This window comes from Pseudopipra pipra, chromosome 15 (genome assembly GCF_036250125.1).
Source record: "Pseudopipra pipra isolate bDixPip1 chromosome 15, bDixPip1.hap1, whole genome shotgun sequence".
Classification (NCBI taxonomy): Eukaryota; Metazoa; Chordata; class Aves; order Passeriformes; family Pipridae; genus Pseudopipra; species Pseudopipra pipra.
Window position 1 is genome coordinate 3,169,528 of NC_087563.1, and position 24,180 is coordinate 3,193,707.

Consider the following 24,180-nt stretch of genomic DNA (forward strand, 5'->3'; position numbering starts at 1 on the left):
TTCCTTTCTCTTTTTCTTTGCCTGTTTTGTCTTTCCTTGCTCCTCTTTCTTTCGTCCTTTCTCTTCCTTCTTTTATCCTTCTTTCCTTCATTAGTTATCTCTTTTCTAGTTTCTTTTTTTCTATTTTGCTCCTCCTTTTTCTTTATTCTCTTAATTCTCATTTTCGTCTTTCCGGTGCCATGCCCTTCCCTTACTCCCCTTTCCCTTCTCTATTGTTCCTCCTCTGTTCTTTACCCCCGCTGGCAGTTCGTCAGTCGCCTCAGGTGCTGCGGTTGAGATCATCAAAGTCGGAGCAATCAGCGCTAATTTCTGGACATCAGCGCCGGAGCGTGGTGCTCTGACCAAGGCGGAGATTTTTGGGACCAATTCCTCTCGAGGTCTAGAGATAAGGTCGGTGCGTGCTGGTCATCTCGACTGTCTCATCTATCTCTCTCCATTCTTCCTTCTTTGTTTACCCTAATTTCTTCCCCGCCTTTCTCCTACTTTCTCTTCTTTGTCTTTTGCTTTGCCTCCTTCCTTTTTTCCTGTCTCACCTTCCTTTCTTCTTGTGTACAGTGATACCGTCAGTGCCATGTACCTAAATCAGTTCATGGTTTCTTCCTTTCATCTCTCTTTCCATTTATTACTTCATTCTTCTTTGCTTCTCCTTCTCTGCATTGTTTCTTCCTTCCTTCTCTTCTTTCTCATAGTCTTCTCTTCCCTGTCCTGCCCCCATTTCCTTCCCATTTCCCCCATTTCCTTACCTTTTGTTTCTCTTTTTGCATCTCATTTGTCTCTTTAACCAACTAGTTTTTCATATGATTCCATCACTCTCGATATGGAGCACGGACCTGCCTTTTGACAAGAGCTCTCCTTCCTCTTCCTTGCTGACTTCCATCTCTCCAGATGAGGAACAAACTTCCCGCTTTTCTGAAGTTTATGCAAGACAGAAGGACTATCCCTTCTCCTTCCCTCCCCTTTTGGAATAAGGACACACTCTTCAGCCCCTGTTATCTCTAAAGAGAATCCACCACCCTCTGATAAACAAGCTCGAGCCCCGGATACTTTGACATTTGTGCAAGAAAAAGGCTTTGATTACACCAAACAACCAGGGGAGTCTTTCCTTCAGGGACTCGAACTCATCCCAGCCCAGCACTCCAATCCTCCAAGAAGGCTGAAAAAAGCACAGGACCACCACAGCTCCCGAGAGCTCTTCATTTACCTCGATGAAGAGCTATTTTCCACCTGCATGATGAATATCAAGCTCTTGCTTTTCCTTTCAGACGGACAAGCTCTGCCAGAACACAGCAAGAACCTCTGTACCCAGGGTCAGAGATCTCCAGCTAGGCAGACATTCCCCAGTTCTTCACCAGTGACACAATCCATGTTCTACACAGCATCTCCTTTCCTCGGGGAAGACTCTTCCCCATTCAAATTCAGCCTCTCTGTGACAAATCCCCAAGCCCTACTCTGTGCCACTCGGAGGGGAGGATCATTGCCACAGCACACAGATAATGCCCCATCACAACAAAATAGCCCAGAAATTAAAAAAAAAAAAATTTACTGTCTCCCCTTTCCCACCCCGGCAAAGCCGCTTATGTGGCTGTCGGAGGATTTTTTTACCACCACATGAAGATTCAGGGCAAAATCTTCCACCTGCTAACACAGTTCTCGTCTGCTCTCATTCACACCGGCCCCACGGCCACAGCACTTCTCTCAGGTGGACTAAGGATAAGAGCGATCTCTGCCGTCACCTCTGTAGCTCCTGTACATAAACCACGGCTCAAAACATTATTTCATACGATTGTCATACTGACCTTTCTGTGTTCCTGACGGACTGATCTCCGCGGTGCCGCCGGTAAACAAAGAAACCTGTCACTGAAGGCTGTCAGGCTTTCCGTGGACATTAATGATGCTTTGATTCCAGATCCATCCCTGGTGCCATTTTTTGTCTGGCTTATGCCATCAAAGCAAAGATGAACTCTTCCTACTGCATCTTTGTAACTTACCTGCATTTCCTTATCCCGAAAAGTGACAGGGTTTTCTCCCCGAGGAAGACAGATAATGTTTCATATCCAAAATCCTGGTGAATTAGGCTTTGAAGGTAAAGAGTTGTCTTCCCCTCCAGCACTTCTCTCGAGCAGTGCAGCCCACGGTAAAACAGTAAAAGGAGCCTCTGGCAGACACTGCTTCTGCTGAGGACTCGGATTTAATAAGCCCATTAGCACGATCCTATGTCATTCCTTACCACAGGGGTTTTGTTCTTCTCTTCCATGGTTTAGGTCTGCAGACTCACGCTCTCATTGCCATAGACCACAAGTAAACAGACACGAACAAACCCATCCTACCAAGTAGAACAGCATTTGTTAACTTCTTCCAAGTGCAGGCACTTGAATTGACCTTTTTGATAACAGAGAACTGGTGAGAAAGATCCTGCACAGCACGAGTTTTGCCAAGTTGATCTGGAGACACGTTCCCAACCTCTTGAATTTCCTGGAGTTTTCTGTCGGTTTGTTTTGATTTCTGTAGCAAAAGGAAATAAAGATTTGGGTAGAAATCACTGTCTTGACTCAAGGGAAAGAAGTAATGCTGGGGCAGATCTTCTATCAACAAATTAATCACGTTTGCTCCATGTGAGTCCCAGACGAGAGGTGTTTAAGCAGGACAGATTTTGGGTTTTGGCTTAGGGTTTTTTTGGCATGTTTTTTTGGTTTTTTTGTTTCGTTATGTTTTGGTTGGGTTTTGTTGTTTGGTTGTTTGCTTTGGTTTTTATTTTTGTTGTGGGTTTGTTGCTTTGGTTTTTATTTTTGTTGTGGGTTTGTTTTGTTTGGTTGCGTTTTTTTCCTCCCACGCTTATCTTCTTGCTAAATTAATTCACTTACCTTGAATAAGTAGGTCTTCTCTGGAGAAATATTTCATGCCATATTAACGCGGAGGAAAATGTAATGCTGAGGTCAGCAAATCTGATTAACGAGTATCTTTAGAGCTGTACTAGAGTCTAGGTTAAGCTTGCTGTATGTAAAATGTAGTAGGATGTTTTAAATCAGTAAAACAGCTGTTACTGAGATGACCAACACTGGCGTCAAGGATGCAGGACTCGGTGCCCCTTCTCCTGTGGTCTGAACACTTCGCTGTATCGTTTTCATATCCACCAAGTAGCAGCTTCTCTAAATGGTCCCCCAATGCCGGAGATCTGAGCTTAGCTAGTGAAAAACGTGCAGTGAAACAGATAAAGAATCCAGGATCACCTATAGGAAGAGTTGTTTCTTGCTTCCTCAAATCCAGACCATGAGAGATTCTCGGATTCTGATGAAATCCAGCTACTACCTGAGTAGCAGTGTAGTAGTGGATGACACTGGCAAATCCTTATGCACTGTATCATTGCACTACTACCACAGATGTACAGCTGTTTTTTATACCACCTGCATCTATATGATGAGAAGTCCCAAAGGTCACAAGAAAAAGCTGAGATGATCCTGCAAAAAGCATCCGAGATGGTGGAAGGCTTAGTTTAGCTACTTCAACTTTGGTCTGTCTCAGAGCGTGCCCAGTGCCTCTGACCGAGCAGCGAGACGGGCAGAGTGGTGATCCATACCGAGAATCTGTAAAGAAAAATCAATACAAACTACTCACCTTTACACCCTGAAAGCCTGGGCGTTGCTCTGAGCCTCCTTCGTTGGGCAGGAAGGGATGAAAGCCTAATTAAAGACCTGCAAAATAATAACCACGTGTTTCGACATCCGAAGTTCAGGTCATCCACCAAGAGCTCGCGGAGTGACGGCTGGACTCCTGGGAAAGCAGGTACAGCGAACACAAATCAGAAGGTTTGTCCTCCTGTCGTTCTTTAGACAGCAGAGAGACACACGGACTTTTCGAGGGATGTTTGGAACGCTCTATTTCAATCCCCGCTGAAATGACAGCGTGACTTCAGTTACACTTCGAGACAAGAAACGGAGAATCGGCAAGAGACGGTAAATCAACAGCTGGGGGAAAATAGCTCCCGTGACACAGGACACTTCCAGCTCTACCATCCCGAGTAGGAAAGTGCCGCACAGCAGCTCCACATCAGCCGGCTCAGGGTGACTGTCTCCGTCGGACGGGGATCCGGAAAGAAAAGCCCGTCCCCTCCTGAAGGGCAGACGAGCTCCGAAATCACAGCGCCGGATTCATCTTCGGGTCCTTCTCGCCTCTTTAACGTAGTTGGGCGGTTAGAGCACGGCACAGAAAAGCCGGGGTCGGGTTTCAAAGCCTCCTGAGACCGAAAGCTTTGAAAACAGCATCTCATTAAAGAGTGCTCTAATCACTAAGAGAGGAGTTGCTCGCATGGGTCCCATCGCTCCTTCGGCGGGGCATTCCGCCCTCGGCAATGCCGCTGGGGGCCGAGGAAGGGGATGACCTGGTGGCACCCACCGCCACAGGGTTTAGTCTTCCCTTCTGCACATCACCCTCGGCAACGGCCGAATATAACGGGGGCAGGCTCGGAGAGCATGGAACGGACACCAAACCCGTCCATTTCCACCTCTGTCACGGGGATGCTGGCAGAGCTGGGGCCCCGGCCTTCCTCGGGAAGCTGCCGGTGATGCTCGTCGTCGCTCCCGCAGACGCTGCTGCCGCTCGGCCGGTGACCGGCCCCGCCGCAGGACCCGCACAAGGGTCCTGCTGCCGGCCCCGAGCGGCCCCGCTCTCCTCGGGAAACCCAGCGCCTTGTCCGCTCCTTCATCCCGGGGAGCGGCCCGGCTCCCCCGCCGCCATCTGCGGGAGGAGAAGGGCGGCACCGGTCGGAAAAGGGCATTAATAAAAATATATAAAATAAATAAATAAATATCAATAATAAAACAACATCAGCCACTTCCAAGGCGCTCCCCAGGGCAGCGCGTCCGCCCCGGGCTCGCACGGACCCTCCCGGTGCCGGGGCGCTCCGAGCAGCCGGCGGATCCCGCCTCCCTCCGCCTCCCTCCTCCGCCTTCCCGGCAGCTTCCCGGAAGCTCCCGGCAGCCTCAGCTCCACCTCCCGCCGCCGCGGCAGCTCCGGGACCGGGATCACCGGCGGGAGCCGCTGCCGTCGCCCCGAGCGGGTCCGGGCTCTCGCTCATCCCCCGCGGGCGGTCCAGACCCTGCCGGGCGGCGGCTCTTCCCTCGCTGTCTCCCTCTTCTGTCGCTCGAGGTTTCGTCCTCAAGTGCCCTGTATTTCGGCTGGAATTCCTCCGAGTGGCGTTTACAGGAGCCGGGATTTTCTCACGTGTTAAGGGGTTTAGGGGCATGGTGCCTGCCCAGTCCTGAGTTCTCCCTCTAAGGATATATATCGCCTTGTACATATATATGTATTAAGGATACAGATAAGCATATAAAGACAGAAGGAGGATGTCCTCCAGCACAAACATTTTGGCTGCTCATCCCACGATGAGAGCTCATGCGATAACCCCTCCACGCCCCCAGCCTTGCTCATTTAACATAAGTGACATCCGAGCATTCACAGCGCCCCAGGGGTCCCCGTTTTCCCGGGGGACAGCCGGCCCCGAGCCCCTGTAGTGGGCTGAACCACAGAATATACTGAGTTGGAAGGGACCCACAAGTCCATCCCCTGTGCCCCTGAGGGTCATCCAAACACTCTTTGAGTTCTGTCAGCCTTGGTGCTGTGCCCACTGCCCTGGGGAGCCTGTTCAGTGCCCACCCATCCTTCTTGGGGAAGAATCTTTTTCTAGGATCCAACCTAAACCTCTCCTGACATTCAGGCCATTCCCTCGTGTCCTGTTCCTGGTCCCCACAGAGTAGAGATCAGTGCCTGCCCCTCCTCTTTCTCTCCCAAGGAAGTTGTAACTGCACTGAGGTCTCCCCTCAGTCTCCTCCAGCTGAACACACCAAGTGCCCTCAGCTGCTCCTCACACGGCTTCAAATCAAGGCCCTTCTCCATCCTCGTTGCCCTCCTTTGGACACTCTCTAATGGCTGAATATCTTTCTGATATTGTGGTGCTTCAAACTGCCCCAATATTTCAGGTGAGGCCATCCCAGGTCAGAGCAGAGCGGGACAATCCCCTCCCTGATGCCCCCCAGGACAGGGATGTCCCTCCTGGCTGCCAGGGCACTGCTGACTCAGGGCCAATTTGCCGTCGACCAGGACCCCCAGGTCCCTTTCCCAGCACTGCTTTCCAGCCTCTCATTCCCAGTCTGTTCATACATCAGGGGTTGCCCCTTCTCAGGTGCAGAATCCGGCACTTCCCCTTGTTGAACTTCACATGGTTGGTGTTTGCTCAGCCCTCTAATTTGTTGAGGTCCCTCTGCAGGGCCTCTCTGCCTTCGAGAGAGCCAACAGCTCCTCCCAGTTTTGCATCGTCTGCAGACTTGCTCAGCATCCCTTCGAATCCTGCGTCCAAGTCATTGATGAAGATGTCGAGCTGCCCTGCCCGCCCCTTCGCTGCTCAGCGCTGGGAGGAGCTGAGCTGAAAATCCTCTGAGAAAACACATCGGTCACCGTTAGAGGTGGAGCATAAAACGTGGAGAATAATTTTTGTGGGCGGCAATTAGCACTGATCCAGAGGAAAGGCGGGCGAGTCCGGCTTCCCTGCCCTGGGGTGGGGACACGAGGCACCCCTGGGACCGGGGGTCTCCCTGGACCAGGACCCTTTGGAAAGGATCTCGAAAGAGAGCCTGAGTTCCCAGGGAGCTGGCCGAGCCTGCGGGGCTGGAGAGATGACGCTGGGCCTGAATTCCAGTTCTCTGGGGATCCCTGCAGGATCCTGTCCGGGGGATGGGGGAAGCCCCGTGTTGTCCCGCTCTGGAAATGCCGTGCGGAGCCCAGGAGCTCCGGGAGCCCGGCTGAGCGATCCCATCGCCTTTCATTTGCTAAGTTCATTCCCCAGACACCATTAGAGCTGCCGCTCGGGAGCAGATGGTTCCCCTCCGTCCCGAGCTTCATCCTGGACAGATTGTATACAATTTATTAATAACCCAACAGATGCTCGGGCACTTTCCAGCTCAGATTATATTTCCTGATTGCTGAAATCCCGGCGTGGGGGAGCTGCTCATTTATCTTCCACCGTTCCTCTTTGTGCCTTACCAGCACCAGGGGGCAAAGGGTGACATTCGGGGGTGTGTTCCCTCGCCCCAGCGTATAGACGTGTATTTATTATTCAGCGTATAAACGTCCGGGGACTGAACGTGGTCTGATACCAGCCTTGGTTCGGCCCTCCCAGCCCCGTGTCCTGGGGAGAATCGACTCTACGTGGTGCCGGGGCCGCCCCATTTTCCTCGGGCACAGCACGAAGGAGCCGTCGGGACCCTCCGGTGCTGCTGCCGAGGCTCCCGTTAGTTCCCGTTAGCATCCCGGCCCGCCAGTGCCTGGCAGGAAGCGACGTGTCGTGATTCTCAGTAAAACATCAGGGACTTATGCCCTTTACTTCCCCTCTCGGAGGTGCTTTCCGAACTGTGGGGATTGCTGTATCCAGGTGAAACTAAAACAACCCCATGAAAATAGCCCTCGACGTGAACTCCCCCAGCCTTGGGCAGCACGGCCAGTGAGCCGAGCAGAGCTGAGGGCCGGTAACCTCTTCTTCCTCCCGAACACGGGTTCTTAAGAAAGGAGTATTTTGTTTTAAGGAGGGGGATGTGTGAGGAAAAAATGCCCTGCGAGACCCCCCTCCCGAAACAAGATAAAATGCTCTGAGCTCCAGAAAAAGCCATCACCGACCTTTCAGCAACACTACGTTCAATTTTAATGTATAAAATGGGCTTTTCTTTGCTCTGCAGGGAGAAGCACAAAAGCAGCAGGTTGTTTATCCTACTGAATAAACTAAATGCTGGTCTCTGAGGGATCTTATGCAAACCACTTACCTTGAAACACAACCCCACGGGAAAGTGAGCTATGAAGAGAGGCACGGTTAATGTTTTACATCTTCCAGGCAGCATCCAAGCGCCTGGCTCAGCACCAGTTACCATCAGGTACCACGGAAGGAAGGTAGGGGCTGTGGTTGTAATTAGGAATGCAGGAATCTCTTTTAAGGTAGCAGAGGATTTGGGGCTGGAGTTCAGTGAAGCATGATGTGGGGGTTAACCCTAGGGGCTGGAGGCTTAAATTAAGTCTTGAAGCTGAAGGTTAATTGTTAAAGTGAGAGTTTGGAGGGAAAGTGCATTTGTTATTAGGATGCACTCCACAGTGTAGCTTTAAAATAAAAGTAGGCAATCATTTCTGCTCAGTGGTAAAAGGCACTTCACTTTCTGTGAATGCAGGTGAGAGACGCTCTCAGCAATAACAGCAGAAGAATATTAAAGTCTGTTACATTTTTCATAGCCCCTGACATTTGCAATATAATTCCACTCCCTTGCCTTCACCACGCTCCCCATGCCAAACAGATTTAGTGCAGGGGGGAGTTTTCTTCATTTCAGCCTCTGTAAATAAAGTGAGAGAATTATGCAGTTGCAGGAAAAATAATTCCTTGCTCTACAGCACTAGGGAAGAGCTCCATGAAATGATGCCATGGAAAGGGGAACCAGGGTATAAAAGCTGGAGAGGTTAAGATGGCCAGAGAACACGATGAGAAGGAGGGAGGGTGGGCTACCAGAGACTGAGCTCTTTGCAGTTTCAGGTGGAATTCATATAATACCTTGCACCCTCCATCCATAGCAATTTTATTTCCTGTCCATAGGTTCCTCTAATACCTCAGATTTCCTGAAATGTCCACCACAAAGGGAATGTGGGGAAATTCCAACAATGGTACAGGTTTCCTGATCAGATAACGACTTTTTTTATCCAGTTCTCAGTGTTCTGTCCATCTTTCTTCCTTCTTTCAGTAACAACAACAACAAATATTATCTCATGGGGGAAATTCTTAAATTCTGTTAAATTAGACAGATTTCTGCCCATAGTTTTTTTCTTTCCTGTTGCTGCACACCAGCTGTGCAGGTCCTGAATGCCATCTCCTTTGTTCTTTCACAGACCTCCAAAATACTGATTTCCTGGATGAGTTTCCTAGGCCAGGTCACAGAATGAAGCAGAGAATGAGCAAAATCTGCAACAGCAACAAAACTATTTTCTTTGTTGATAAATGTTCTTCAATCACTCAGCACTTTGTGTCACTGACAAACTGTCACCACAGTGAGTAAATCCCGTGCACATTCTAAGGGAATGTTGTAATTATATGATCTGATGCTGTTTTGCCAATTTTCAGTCCTGACTTACTCATTAATAAAATCGAGAAAAGGGAAATACAAACATAACCAAAATTACAAAATTGCAAAGTAGAACCTTGTAACAAAATGAACAGAGTCAGAAGCATTCACTTCTTAAATTTTTTCCCTTTTATTTTTTTTTTTTTTAATCACAATTGCCTTGTGAGTGAAAGGTTCATCTGTATTGTTCCACCACTTGGAGGACAGACACATCCATAAAGACTAAATGGAAGTGTCCTCTGAAAGACCAGCCAGACAAACATGCAGGAGAGAACTCAGCTGGGAACTTCAGCTCTCCCCAGAGAAAGGGCATGTGGAAATGTTTGGGGGAGAGAAAAAGAGGTGAGGAACCAGGGCTCATGGGGTAGCTGTTCCAAGTAGGAAAAATTAATTACCTGTTTCTGACTGTATAGATTTCTAAGCAGGCACTGGTAGTGATGAGTGTGCAGGGCTGGGCCCTGGGGGTTTTCCTTGTACAGTTTGACAGGAAGGCACAAGATTCCCTTGGCACAAATTTGCTGTATGGTACAAATCTGGTACAAGCGTCTGCCCACACAGAAGGGGTTGAGTTATTAAGTGATTCCAGAGGCTTGGAATTGAATTATAAGTGATTCCAGAGGCTTGGGCAGTTTGGAAAACGGCTGGGACCAGCTGGTCCTCTTCCACTTATCCTAGGTCACACCACAGTCTCAGCTAAAATTCCTCTCCCTCTCCCTCTCCCTCTCCCTCTCCCTCTCCCTCTCCCTCTCCCTCTCCCTCTCCCTTTCCCTCTTCTCTATGCCTTATAATACCCAGATTTCCAGCATTTAAGCTCAGGTGAATGATCCTGACACAGTCATGGAGACACTTTCCTCTGCTCAAGCAGTGCCAAAATTACAAGGTTGCCCAATATTTGCGGTGGGAGACCGAAAATTCGGGTGGGTCAGCAGAGCCTGGCTGGGGCAGGGCATGGCTGGGGCAGGGCACATCCAGTTTGCTTGATAGCTGTGCAGAACATTGCCCTGGGCTATATGTTGTATGCAAATGTGATGCAAATATTGAAGTGTCCAAATTGCCTCATCTCTTGCTGTGGCCACAGCAACATGTCTGTCCCTTTTGGGTTAAGGAAAAGAAAAAACTGTGATCACAGAATCCCAGGACAGTGTTTGGAAGAGATCTCTGGACAACACCTAGTGTGTCACGTTGTGTCCCCTCCCTCTGCTTGGAGCAAATTGCCCAGGACTGAATCCAATCAGTGATTTTACTCCTCGTGTTCATTTCCTCAGGGTCAGCTTTCAGCATCTGGAGGCTGAAAAAAAGTGGATTTATTTGAGGAGCTTTGCTTGGTTTGTTTTGTTGGAGATGCGTCTGCATCATTCTTGTTTCAGAGGTCTCTCTGTGTGCATGAGCTTAAAAACGTTCCCTGTCTTTGTCAAGCCTGCTGCTCTCTGCTCATCTTTAAGGCAACAACCAGCTGTGTGTGTGCCAGAAGATTTTACTGGAAAAAAAACCCATAAAGCAGCAAGCAATCCAGTTAAGCCAATGAATGACAGCACCACAACCCCAGCCTTGAAAGCACTGAGAGCTGCATCCAGACTGATGCTTAATTTGCCACCGAAATAAATAAATAAATCAAGCCTTAAGCACCCTGAGGTTCATCAGGGAAACAAAAGCCAGTGCAGATTAGCAGACTCCTCACTTGTAACTGGGGAAAAAAAGATAACTGAAGCCTGGCTCACAGCCTCAGCCTCTGTAACAAACACAGATACCACAGTCCACTGTATTTTGCAAACTGCAGAGTACCAAGGACTGCAAATTTCCATCAGCCACCATGGTTAGTCTTGCAGCATGGTGGACACCTATCCCTGGTTTCTAGTTGTTTTTCTTCATTCCTCCCCATTTTGGGCTCTTTTGGGCAGAAGCACACTCAGACCTGCCTCTCATGCCTCTGGTTTCTGTCAAGGGTCTTTGTCCAAAGGGCTCACTAGAAACCTGTAGCTTCAGGGATCCTGCAGCTGCTTTATTTGTTCCAAAGAACATCACACGACTCTGTTTACCTGATTTTTTGCTATCACAAACTTCTTGTCAGGCTTAGCCCACTGCCTTATTACCACTTCTTTGCTTTCCCACTGAATCCCGGAAAGAAACCAGACACACAATCCTAATGAAAAGCTCGGCATGTAAAGAGAGGATTTATATTTCACTTCTTGTCTTTGCTATTGGTTTTACAAGTGATTGCTCATCAGAAACCAATTACCCCAGAAAGGCTTGGGTTTGGGTCCCTACTGATGTTAGCAGGATGAATAGCCTCATTTACAATCTCTCAACTGGAAAACAAAAAGTAATGATAATAAAAAAAAAAAAAAGTCTTTTCTAATTCTCTCTGCCTCCATTGTAATTCACAAGAAAATTAAACTAATAACTCTCTCTGTGAGCGTGTTATGCAGATGCCAGGAGTCAGGGATAAATGTATGAAACTATCCCAGGGAAAGTCCCCCGGGAAGGAACCTCTGAGCAGACAACTATTACGCCTTGCAACACTCAGAGCTTCTCCAGCAATGCAATCTGTGCAGAGGGGAGGCTGTTTCATTTTCTTTTCTTCTCCCTCCCCTCTTTTTCAATTGAATTCATTTGCAGGCAGCAAAAACTTCCATGATTTTTTTGCTGGGCTCATTTCCCACTCCATCTCCATTTCCCATTTGTGTATAGGAGCCCTTTATGAAAAAATTCTCCATGCCAACAGAATCAAGTTTTTCAGGAGTGGCTCCCAGAGTGGTCTTCCCTCCTAATTCCTTCAGTAGACACATAGGAAGGCTTGGGGGATGACACGAGGGTCCCCTCTGTATTCCCAAGCTCTGTGCTTCGATTTGTCCCTGCAGCTCACATCCAAGTTTTTAATTTTATTCTCTAAAATAAGTTGTAACATTAAGCAAAGTCTGTAACTTGTTCCTGGTGATCTCCAAGGAAGGAGGAGCAGGAATGATCCTTTAGTTCCTCTCTGCTAGTTCCTCCCTGGCAAGACTGGCAGTGTCTTGCTGGTCAGTCGTGATGCCCCACAGGGATCCACCCCGTTTTTTGGACACCATGACGCTGGACAGGGGATGGCTCAGTAAGCACAAGCACATCAGACAGGATGGTTCTGTCCCTGCTGGGTGCTGGTGGGGTTGTGCATTGTGTGAATAACATGGAGGACATACCATTTCACCAGGGATTTGGCAGTTTTGCAGCCAGATCTTCATGGATTCACAGGATGACTGAAAGAGAGAGGGATGGCTGGAAGTGATTGGGTCACTTCTGCTCAAAGCAGGGTCAGATTTGATCCAACCTTACTAGGAAGCCACAGCAGATATAAAACTTGGGCCCAAAGAGAGGCAGAGAAAAGGGTCAGAGGGTGAACCCTGCAGTGACAGGAGGAGAGTGGTGGAGTCTGTTCAGGTACCAAAGGAACACGACCATCATGTGACATCTAATAGGCACTGAGGGAGCTAAATGGCTCGTGTCATGTGGCACAACCAGCCAAGAGGACTCTTGGGGAACATGGGAAAAGGATTCAGCCCCAGATGACCATCCTTTTGATGATCTCCTTACATGCTGGGGCAGCTGGCAGACTATCTTGCAGGGAGAGGTTAAGAGGAAGGGGTGGTTTAGGTAAGCAAATGGAATATAATATTGCATTTCCCGGAAAGAGGGGAAAATAAACTTTAGTTTTAGGAACTGGTTTCAGGATTACATTCCTAAAGTTTGGTCTTCCAGGGGAGACTCAAAGCAAATGGCAAACCTGTTCCTCTGGTCTCTGATAAAATACCACTGTCAGACAAGTGTAAGGCTTTGCCTCCACCAAATGATATTAGAGGAAGATCAAGGAGGAGAGTGAGGACAAGATGGATCATACAGGTGGGATTGAACCCCATGTTAAACTCCTTACATTTAGATCCCTGTGTGAATATGTTCCATCTGCACTCTGGGAAGCTTTGGAGATTTAGTCAATAGAGATTGAACAACTGCAGAGCAAGTGCAGTGATAAATAAATCCTAGAGCCCTCAGCCTTCACCCTTGGCAGTACAAAAAAATCTTCCTGTTAGTTAAAGCACCAAGAAATATGGGCATGGACTTAGGAGGAGAATCATCAAACAAGCCAGGCTCCCCTGTGATGCTACAATCTAAACTAACCTCTGAATTTCAGACAGTCTTGGGCTGAAAAAATCCCTGTGTAGAGATCTGAGTTATTGTCTGCACCATGCTGAACTCCATTGCTTTTTAGAGGAAGATTTGGATACAGAAATTGGGTGACTCATTGCAATTGAACAGAACAAATTCAGACAGCTCATCTTTTCTCTGGGTTCACATAACAATTTAACCCCTATTTTTTGATTTCCCATGCAGCCTGTTATCACAGAGCCTCTGCATCCTGGCCTAGCAGAAATCCTACTAATGCTCATCATAATTTTCTTGATTGATGGTTGCTTTTCCTGCTTCTTTTTCCTTTGTATGCTTTGTTCTCTATGCAGGCAAAATGTATGATAAGATATTTCTGGAGCTATTTAATGATATTTTCTGTTGTAGGCATTACTGAAATGGACTTTAGTGACCCTTCTGGAATCTTGGCTCTTTCTTCATTTCTTCTGATGCATTTTTTTTCACCTGTTGTTGCAGATATTCCTAGCAATGAATTAAAATTAATATCTCATCAGAAGTGCCTGCAGATCCTCGGGATGTATTTCTGATAGCTGACTGCACAAATGTTTTATTTTTCAATCCGTTTAACATGAACTTGTTTGCCCTGCTTCCCAGCGCTGGAGAAACACTCTGAATTCTGAATGCTGAAAGAAAAAAATCGCTGCTATTGTTTAAAACATGCAAAAATATATCATTTATTCAAATGTAAGTTTTGTAAGCCATTGAATTTCATGGGAGATGAATCATTAGTCAAAGTGCAGACTGCACTAGGGGTCATATTTAATTTATTTTCAAAGCCTTCATTTGTGCTTTTTGGTCCAGTGTGTCATAAGTTATTCAATACACAAAGGTGTCTACTTATGTCTCACAGTAATTAAGCTGATTAAGTCATATTATCACTAACAAGGAGCATTAATTCCACTTGAAGTGAACGCTGCAAACAGAGCCAGTGACATTTCCACCACTTAGAGTGAAAACACATTAGAGGCGAACTGGGAAGCAAAAGCTTCCCTCAGCCCTGGCCTGTTCCTCCATCTGATCTCTGTGGTGGAGTTGGCAACTGATGTTTTCAGAGCAGTAAAGAAAGAAAAGGTGCAAAGGAGCAGAGCAAATCAGCACGTGACAGTCATGCACATGTTTCTCAGTGTGGCAGAAGCTAAATTATTATGAGAGAAGCTAAAGGATATTCATTTCTACAAAACATGTACTGAGATCCAAAAAGGAAACAGGAGGAAGGGATCCAGCCAGAAACAGCACAGTGCTCTGTGTGGTGAGTGCAGGGAGATATTTAAGACACTTGAGACAGTTTGAAAAGAAATCAAAATGGACTTTTACCCAGTCCTGGCTAAATTAAGGTGTGTTTGTTCCAGCATCATCTTCAGGTGAGAAGAGGAAGAGGAAGAGGAAGAGGAAGAGGAAGAGGAAGAGGAAGAGAGAAGAGAAGAGAAGAGAAGAGAAGAGAAGAGAAGAGAAGAGAAGAGAAGAGAAGAGAAGAGAAGAGAAGAGAAGAGAAGAGAAGAGAAGAGAAGAGAAGAGAAGAGAAGAGAGAGAAGAGAAGAGAAGAGAAGAGAAGAGAAGAGAAGAGAAGAGAAGAGAAGAGAAGAGAAGAGAGAGGAAGAGAAGAGAAGAGAAGAGAAGAGAAGAGAAGAGAAGAGAAGAGAAGAGAAGAGAAGAGAAGAGAAGAGAAGAGAAGAGAAGAGAAGAGAAGAGAAGAGAAGAGAAGAGAAGAGAAGAAGGAATTTCTAGCATCTTTGGGAGGCTGTAATTAACCACTGAGTGCCACAGACTGGCTAGATGCAAAACCCTCGAGGTCCACGCACTGATCCTGTGGATTTTAGCTCTGTCCTGCTGATACTGAGCCTTCTGGGATCTCAGACCACCTGTATCCATGGCTTTTCCCAGCCTGACCCAACTGCATTTGGAGTGCTGTGTCCCTGCTAAGGTTTCCTGGGAGATTCACTGGCTGCTCCTTGGCTCTGTGTGTGGCAGACAGGAGTAGAGCTGAGCATCGGCCTCTCTGGTTCTTTCCCTCTGGCCTCTTTTCTCTCTACCTCTGGATTCATTTTGTCTCTTTGGGATCCATTTCCAAGCCATTACAGAGATATAAGTAACGTTTCCATCCAAGGAGTCTATTCAGCAGCAGCAAGTTTTGTGCTGGTGCCCAGAAGCACTGTGTGCCTGCCTCCCATGGCCTGAAGCATTTTGCAGCCAACTGCACCACATGGCAGCTTTCCCGCTGTCCTAGAAGCAAATCTCAAGCTGGCTGGCAGGCCCCTGAAAGCCAAATTTGCCTCTGGATCTCCAAGAGAGCTGGAATGTATGAGAGGGGTATACAGCAAGTGTTCTGCTGTGCAGATCTCCAAAGGGGCTCTCGTGCCCAGTGCATTACCAGGCTCCAGAAACCAACTAATGCTCATCAGCTGTGCAGGAGTGTAAGCACACGGAGAGTTGTAAAAATAACTAGTTGTAGGGCAAAGACCTTGCATTTTTAATGAGACCCTGTCCCTGTGGGAGATCTTCAAAGGAGATCTCATCTATTAGATGGACGATTCTGACCAGACATGCCCTTTGAAGAGGGATAGTAGTGTGGTTGAATTAGATTTATGCAAGTGCTCTCTCCCCTGAAGCAAGTCCCTTTTTATTGTCCTTTTTGTCAATATGGTGATTGAAATGAAAGATTGAAACTGAGCTCTTGTCAGTGCAGGTTTTCCTTCAACTAAGCAAAAGGGGATCCTCAGGGAATGTGGGGTGTTGGGGCCTGAGCTGGGCACTGTTCAGCTCAAATCCCTTTTGGAAGAGACCTGACCTGAATATGCAGACCTGGGGGTCAGCAAGAGGCACAGATGTGTGTCTGTGTGTATCCAGCTCATCCCATGGGCTGAGAGGATGGTCAGGAGTAATGGAGAGGAGGGGGAAGCAATTTACAGTTGAAGCTCGGTAGTGGGGGTTAAAAAAAGCCAAGAAAATACACTGGAGAGTGACACACGCACAGGGAGGTGGCAAAACCTGTCCCCTTGGTTGTTCAACCCCATGATTTTCCAAAACCAGAGATGCAAAGTGTCACTTTCAAATGCCTGTGGTTTGGGGGGTCAGTTCTGAGCTCCATTTCCCTTTGGGAAGCCACACTTGGGAACCTGGCAAAAAACACTGTCTCCATGAGTTTGTTTTGATCCTGGATGCCATGAGGCACTGGGTGTGCTGGGTGCTTTTGCTTTGTGAGCTGGAACACAGCAAATGCCTTGGCCCTGCTGCAGAGGGGCTGTGGCTGAGCCCCCACGGGCTCACTGCAGAGGGGCTGCAGTCCTCTCCCAGTGCCTGAGCAGCACCACCTACAAATGCAGGGAAGATACTGCCAGAGCTAATCCGGGGAGAGGGGGAGATGCTCTCTGCCCCGCAGGGAGTCAGGTCCATTTGATGCTTTTATTACTTCTTGAGGCTGTTGTTAATCTTATTGTATCACTTTACATAATTCCCTTGTTCTTTTGAAGCAGTGGAACAGGCTAATGCTGTACAGAGGTCTCAGGCAGTGGCTGTTTGGGGTTCTTTTTTACCCTTAGCACTCTCTAGAGACCCTTGAAGAATGCACTTGGCAGCATAAAATCCTTCATCCTACCGTCTAATTGGGACAGGGAATATTTCATCTACCCGCAGCCAGGCAGATGTGAGCTGGGACTGAAGTCACCAGCAGCAGTCAGGTCCCTTTCATGTCCAAAGCACTGTCCTCCTGGGTCCCTGACTCCCACAGGGCCCCTTTGAGTGCTTCCTGCCCCCCACTTCCACTGAGGAGCAAGTTGGCCACTTGTAGACAAGGACTTTTCTGGGTTAATCCCAAAAGCTGCATTGCAGCCTCCCCAAGCCAGTCACTGAGCAAGGAGGGGGTAAGAGAAGGACAGTCATGGTGTGGCCACCTCAGGACTTCATCTGAAGGTGAACTGCTTCCCACATCAAGCCCAGAGTAATCCCACCACCAGACACAGGCCTGCCTGTCCCCAGGGAGCCGGTCCCTACGCCTGGCACACATCCAGGTTATCTCTGGCTCCTGAGGCAAGCTGGTGTGTGGGTGAGCATCCAGGGCAAAGCTTAAATGAAGCAGAGAAAGCAGAATAATAGCAATGAGACAACAGTGCCAGATCCAGCCCCTCTCCCCAGCAGCTCAAAGCCCTGTATGCCCATGCCTTGGTGCAAACCCCTCTCTGCCCAAGCTGGAGCACGGAGCAAGGAGCTGTGTGACAATTCCATCTCCTTCCAGCCATGACCCCAAAGTACTCCTGAATCCCTGGGAGGAGGGAAGGCAGCCTTGAGCCCCCAGAATCCAGGGGAACTGAATAAAATGAGCTTTTGGCATAAATGAATAAAATGCTGCTCCAGAACTCAGGAGGCCAGAGGGACACACGTATCTCCCGGAGCTGGAAGCGCTACTCCAAGGGCTGCGCAGCCATCCCTGCTGTCATGTGCAGTTCAGGGACAGCCAGGAGCCAGGGTGAGCTATTAAAATACAATTTATTGGTACAAATCAGACATCATGAAACAAACTCAGTTTAGAAAGAGCTGTCATGTTCTGCACAGATGGATTGGAAATGAACTGTCCCGTGACCGGAGCAATTGGCAGCGGTGACAGACAGACTGGGTGGACAGGTGCAGGGAGAGCAAGGCAGGGAAGAGACTGTTCTGGGGCTGGAGTCCTGCCCTTGAGGGCCCCTGACAGCCAGCTAAAAGTCCTCAAAGAGAAGCAGGGCGCAGTGGGAGAGGTCTGTCCAAGGCAGGAAAGGTCCCCAGTGCGGGGGCTCCTCCGGGCGTTCAAGACTTGGGGAAAACAGAGATCCAAGTGAGGGTGCAGGGAGGAGGGAAGAGGATGGTCACCTGCGCTGGGGCCACTCCAGTGGCTGGAAACTGTTTTTCGTTCAGGTGATGTTACCTTGGGCTAGAGAGTTGTCCAGCAGTGTGCATCTCTCACCTGCTTAAGCTAACAGCTCTTCTGGCCACCCAATCCCTGTGTGCCCATGCTGTTCCCAGAACAAAGGCTGGCTCTGTCCTGGACTCTGGTTGTGTCCTGGACTTTGGGCCTCCAGTCCTGCGAGTGTTTGGGTCAGGGTTTGAAGGGAAGCACCCATAAAGGCTGGGGTTTGTACTCACTTCCCAGAGAAGACAGACACCAATGGCTGCTCTGGACATGCAACACATCCCACTGGATCTCAGGGACAGAGCAATGGTCACTGCCCCAGTGCGTGGGGTCAGGCTTGGCTGAACCAGGTTTGGTCTGCATACACTTTCCATGCCTACTAGGACAGAGATACAGGCATGCAGCTCAGTACATTCACACAGCCAGACAAGACAAAGTGACAATGTTTACAGAGATGGACAGTCCCTAAGGGGACATGGGAATGGGTAAACTCAAGGCAGATTTGCTTAAATCTGGTCATATGGACCCCAAACAGCACCTGCTGCCAACACAGCTCTGCAGGATGAGATGGGAGAAATGCCCCCTGCTGCCCCCCCCAACCCCCCAATCTCTATAATTTTCAGTCTCTTGCTCCTTAAATCCTTTCCCCATGCTCTGGTGAGCCACTTTCCCAGCAGCCCTGCAGAATCCTGAGTGGTCCATACATGGAACTGTGTGCTGAGGGTGGACCTGGCAGCTGAAATGATGTGACAGATTCCCAGGATAGAGCCTTCCAGGCTATTTCAGGTCATTGTTGATAACCACACTGTCATGCATGTCACAGTAAGTCGTCATCTTCTTCCTCTTGCCAAAGGTGGAGAAGCTGTTCTTGTTCTCCCTGCCTGGGAAGAGGGGCCCATCCTTGCTGGACAGCAGAGTGGGGGTGCCAGGGATGTAGACGTTGTGCTGATAATCCAGGGCTGGGATGTGCCCTGGGTACAAGGGGTTGTACTGGGGGGTCCAGATGCTGTTGGGGCCTGCAGAAGCCTTCTGAAACTCTGGAGGAAAGACGAGTGTAAGACTGGCTCAGGGAGGTCACATCCACAGCTCAATGGGACAGTCACATCCACGTCCCAGGATGCAAGTCCTGTGTCAACAACCTCCCTCCCAGAGCCTGGACATCCCTTCCAGCCCACAAAACTCTACCATTTCCAGGAACAGGGATGTGACCACCCCACTGCACCTCCAACAAGCAATCAGAGGGTCTGGTCCTCCCGGCTCCAGTGCCCCAATACTAACCAGAGACAGGAGTCACCAGTGTGCACAGCCTCTCGTGCTCCTTCTGGAGGGCTCTGCGGATTTCCCCCACGTCTTCCAGGCTCTGGGAGCTAAAGAGAAGAGATTTGATCAAAGTTGTATTGGAGACAACCTCCCTATCCCCACATCCCCCTTCCACCTGCTCCCTCTGTTCCCACAGCACTGGATTTGGTACCTTTTCAGGGTAGGTCGCTGAGTGCTTGGAGGCAGCCAGTCTGTGTTGGGCTGCTTGACCTGGAAAACACAGGGAAGGGCAAGGCTGGTTACTGGGACTCTCTGTCAGTCAGCCCTGGGCCCCTCTGTCAGTCAGACCAGACCAGCCCTACCAGCACAAGGCTTCAGCAGCCAGGGATGCAGGACCCCATCTCCTCTTTCCCCATGCCCTTTGTGGAGATCCAAGCAGCACTTTCCTATTTTTGGGAAACTGAGGCAGCGTTGAACCAGCCTTTTCCCTTCTGGACCTCCTGAGACATCAGGGTTGTTTGAGGCTTGCTCTTTGACTGTGTGAGGTTTAAGTCTGTCCTTCTGGGGAGGGACAGGGCATTTTCCTACTCCTGTTAATCTTTAAAAGCCCTGTTTTGCAGGTGCAATGGTGACTTAGCCCAGGTCTGAGGCACCAAATGGTGAGAGGTGCAGAAATTGGCTGCACGCCTGATGTCCCAGGAGGATTGCAAAAACTAGGGGAAAATCCCATTAAAGGAAGACAGTCCAGGAGTGCAAGGAGACATGTGGAGAGAAACTCTTGGCAGAGAGTCTTGGGCTCTCCTCGGAAGGGCTGGTTTATTAAAACTCAAACATAAGTGGATTAGACGCCTCATCACTCTCCATCCTTGTAATCGTGTTTCGGAAAGAGTCTTTCACCGGGAAAATTAGACATTCCTCATTTCAATACCTAACAAATGTTGACATCAAAATCCCACCCCTAAGACCCCCACTCCCTCCCTGCCGACTGGCACAGCCCGGAACAGCGGCCAGGCCTGGGACAGGAGCAGTGCCGGCGGGACAGGGAGCAGCCCCGGGTGCAGCAGCGGGACACTGCGGAGTTCCACGGGGGAAGCGGAGCAGCACTGGAGCTCAGGCTGTCCCAGTGTGAATTGCTCACCCACACGGAGGAGATGCCACCCCCATTCCCACCTCCCCCAGGGCACCGGAGCATCTCTGTTGCCTCTAATGGGTACAAAAGGCGGTGGGAAGGGATTTCCTCTCGCCTCAGCCGAGCCTGACGCTCCCCCGGTAATTAGACCCATCGGGAAGCTCGGTGGAGTTCCCGCTGCCTGACGGCTCCTAATTCCCGCACTGATCAAAGGCTCCGGTTATTCTCTGGGAGAAGCCGTGCCTGGTTTCTCCCGTGGCAGAGGCTGAGGGAGGGGGCTGGGGGGACCCGCGGAGCACCGGTAAGCACCGCCGGGCACGGTGTTACCTCCTTGGAGACCTGGAGATGCTGGTCTGGCCGGGACCGCTTCCCAGGATCCTTCTCGTTGTTCCGTGGGGGGCTGCAGGGTTTGAGGAACATGAAGTCGCTCTGAGCAGACTCGGGACCAAGGCAGACCTTGTAGCAGTAGCCCGGGGGGCCGCCTGCAGGCACGTCAAGGCAGGTGGCAGCCGCGGTCCCTGCGGGGGGCTGTGCCGTCAGGTTGGAAGTCTTCAGGCCATCAGAGGAGGGTCTGGACCCAGGGCAGCAGTGGCAGCGGGGCGGGGAGCAGCTGTCACCTTGGCGGGAACGCCGCTCTCCGCGGCAGCGAATGGCTGTGAGGATGAGGATGGCGAGGAGGAAGGTGAAGGAGATGGAGCCCAGGGAGACAAGGAGGTAGAGGGTGAGTGGGGAGGATGAGGAGACCTCTGGGGGGAGACTGAATTCGCTGAAGTCGGAGAGAGTCTGAGGCATGGTCTCCACCACTGAAAGCAGGAGGGACACGGTGGCAGAGAGGGCTGGCTGCCCACCGTCCCGCACCTGCACCACCAGCCGCTGCCGGGTTGAGTCCTGCTCCAGGAAGGAGCGGAGGGTGCGCAGCTCGCCCGTGTCTGGTGCCACGCTGAAGAGGGTGAAGTCAGTGGCCTGGAGGAGCTGGTAGGAGAGGCGAGAGTTCAGCCCCGCATCCGCATCCACTGCTGACACTGTGCCCACCAGGTAGCCAGGCCTGGCTGATCGCGGCACCAGCTCAGTGGCCACGGAGCCGTTGTGTGGCAGGGGGGAAACGATGACCGGAGCATTGTCGTTCTGATCCAGCACGAAGATGTGGACGGTGACGTTGGCGCTCAGTGGGGGGAAACCCGCATCCTGTGCTTGCACCTGGATCTGGAAGCTGCGGATCTGCTCATAGTCCAAGGACCGCAGGGCATACATGTGCCCACTGTCCGAGTTGATAGACACGTAGGTGCCCACAGGCATGCCATGGATGTGCCCATCGGCGATGGAGTAGGACAGGTAGGCGTTCTGTTGGCAGTCAGGGTCCAGTGCGCTGACAGAGCAGATGGAGGCACCTGGCGCGTTGTTCTCCATCACGTAGACGCTGTAGGAGGGCTGGAGGAAGCGTGGGGCATTGTCGTTCACGTCGGACACCGGGACGGTGAGGGTGCTGCGGGTCAGCAGGGCGGGCGAGCCCATGTCCCGCGCCGTGATGCTCACGTTGTACTCGGGCACAACCTCCCGGTCCAGCGCCTGCGTGGTGACCAGAGTGTAGTAGTTGCGGAAGGAGGAGCGGAGCTCGAAGGGTACGTTGGGGCCAACCTCACAGCTCACGCGCCCGTTGTCCCCAGAATCCCGGTCCAGAACGCTGATGACAGCGATGACGGTGCCTGGGGGGGCGTCCTCCAGCACAGGTGTGGACACAGAGGTGAGGGTCACCTCTGGCGCATTGTCATTGACGTCGAGGAGGTGCACGAGCACTCGGCAGTGAACGGCCACGGCTGAGGGTCCACGGTCCTTGGCTTGCACGTAGAGCTCGTGGAGACTGGCCCGCTCATAGTCCAGGCGGCCCTTCAGCAGCACCTGCCCGCTGCGGGGCTCTATGTGGAAGAGCTCCCGCACGCGTGGCGGCGCGTGCCCACTGAAGGAGTACTCGATCTCCCCGTTGGGGCCCTCGTCCAGGTCCGTGGCGTTGAGCTGGATGACCAGTGTGCCGGCGGGGGCATCCTCAGGAAGGCTCACGCCGTACGAGGGCTGGTCGAAGGCAGGCACGTTGTCGTTGGCGTCCAGCACGGTGACGAGGATGTGCGCGGTGCCCGAGCGCTCGGGGACGCCGCCGTCGAGAGCCGTGAGCAGCACCCGGTGCAGGCGCTGCTGCTCCCGGTCCAGGGCGCGCTCCAGCACCAGCTCCGCAAACTTGCTGGCGTCACTGCGCGTCTGCACCTCGAGGGAGAAGAAGCCGTTGGGGCTGAGGCGGTAGGTGTGCACGGAGTTGGTGCCCACGTCGGGATCCTGGGCGCTCTCCAGCGGGAAGCGGGCACCGAGCACGGCGGACTCGGCCACCTCCAGCACGTACTCTTGCCAGGGGAAGGTGGGCGCGTGGTCGTTGATGTCCAGCACCTCCACCTCGACGCGGTAGAGCTCCAGCGGGCTTTCGACGAGGAGCTGTAGGTGGAGCAGGCAGGTCCCCCCGGCCTCGCACACCTCCTCCCGGTCGATCCGCTCGTTCACGAAGAGGATCCCGTTCTCCAGGTTCACCTCCAGGTGCTGCCTGGCCCCGGCCCGTGACACGATGCGGAACCGCCGCGCTGACAGGGTGGACACGTCCAGCCCCAGGTCCTCGCCCAGGTTGGCCACGAAGGCTCCGTGCTCCAGCTCCTCGGGCACGGCGTAGCGCAGCTGCCCGCCCGCCGGGGACCCGGCCAGCAGGAGGAAGAGGAGGGAGCGGAGGAAGAGCTGCCCCCGCCCGGAGCCTACCCCGGCCCCCATGGCCCCGCAGCGCTCCCGGGGACGCGGAGTCCCACCCGCGCCGCCGCCTCGTCTTCGCTCGCCCCTTACACTTCCGAAGAGTTTCAGGCTCCCGGGGGCGGCGGGGGAGGGCCCTGCCCCGGAGCTGGGGGGCCGAGCCGCGGCCGCCAGCGGCCACTTAACCCTTTCCCCGCTGGCCCCGGCGAGGAGCTGCAATCCGGGTGCCGGTGCCACAGCAGAACCTGTTTACCGGAGCCGGACACACCTGGGGAGGAGACCAGCTCCGAGGAGATCCCGCTAACGGCGGTGGGAGCTCAGGAGAGACCGATCGCTGCCCGGGGCACCGGTATTACCCCACAGATGCTGTGCTCGTCCCCGCGGTAGATTAAGAGGAGCCCGGATCGCGGCGGCTGCCAAATCCCCCGGCCACGTCCCCCGCCGTGCCGGTCCTAACCTTTACCAGATGGTTAAGCCCCTCCAGACTTGATTACATTTCCCTGCACACCGTTTTCCTTGTAATGCGGAGTTTTTAATTACCGGAGCAGGGGGGATTACAGCCCTGGATAAAGCTGAGCCCATCAGCGCGGAGGCACAGAGACCCCCCCCCTTCCCTGCCTGCTCCCACCCCCGACACCCCGCTTGCCCACAGCCCCGCGCCCCTAATCCCGCTCCCCCACCGGCTACGCCAGTGTCAGCCCCATCGGGCTCTCGGGGCGCGATCCCGCCGGCGACCCCAGGACTTACCCCCCAGACCCCCAGCGGTCCCCCCACCCCGGGCACAAACTTTCCGCCCCCCGCGGAAGGCGAGGGGGAAG

At 51.6% G+C, this 24,180-nt stretch overlaps 1 protein-coding gene across 2 annotated transcripts; it reads right to left on the reverse strand.

The window, feature by feature from the left end:
• Positions 1 to 17,776: 17,776 nt before the first annotated feature.
• On the reverse strand, positions 17,777 to 23,610 carry LOC135422399 (protocadherin-10-like). 2 transcript variants are annotated; one of them, XM_064671508.1, is made up of 4 exons: positions 20,912 to 23,610; positions 19,667 to 19,725; positions 19,474 to 19,562; positions 17,777 to 19,232 (listed from the first exon to the last, which is right to left on the reverse strand). In XM_064671508.1, the coding sequence occupies exons 1-4, from the start codon at positions 23,384 to 23,386 to the stop codon at positions 18,973 to 18,975; spliced, it is 2,883 nt and encodes a 960-aa protein (XP_064527578.1). In that variant the 5' UTR covers positions 23,387 to 23,610; the 3' UTR covers positions 17,777 to 18,972. The 2 variants fall into 2 exon arrangements, with proteins under 2 accessions (XP_064527578.1, XP_064527576.1); XM_064671506.1 differs by having other exon boundaries at positions 20,924 to 23,511.
• Between the last annotated feature and the right edge of the window lie 570 nt (positions 23,611 to 24,180).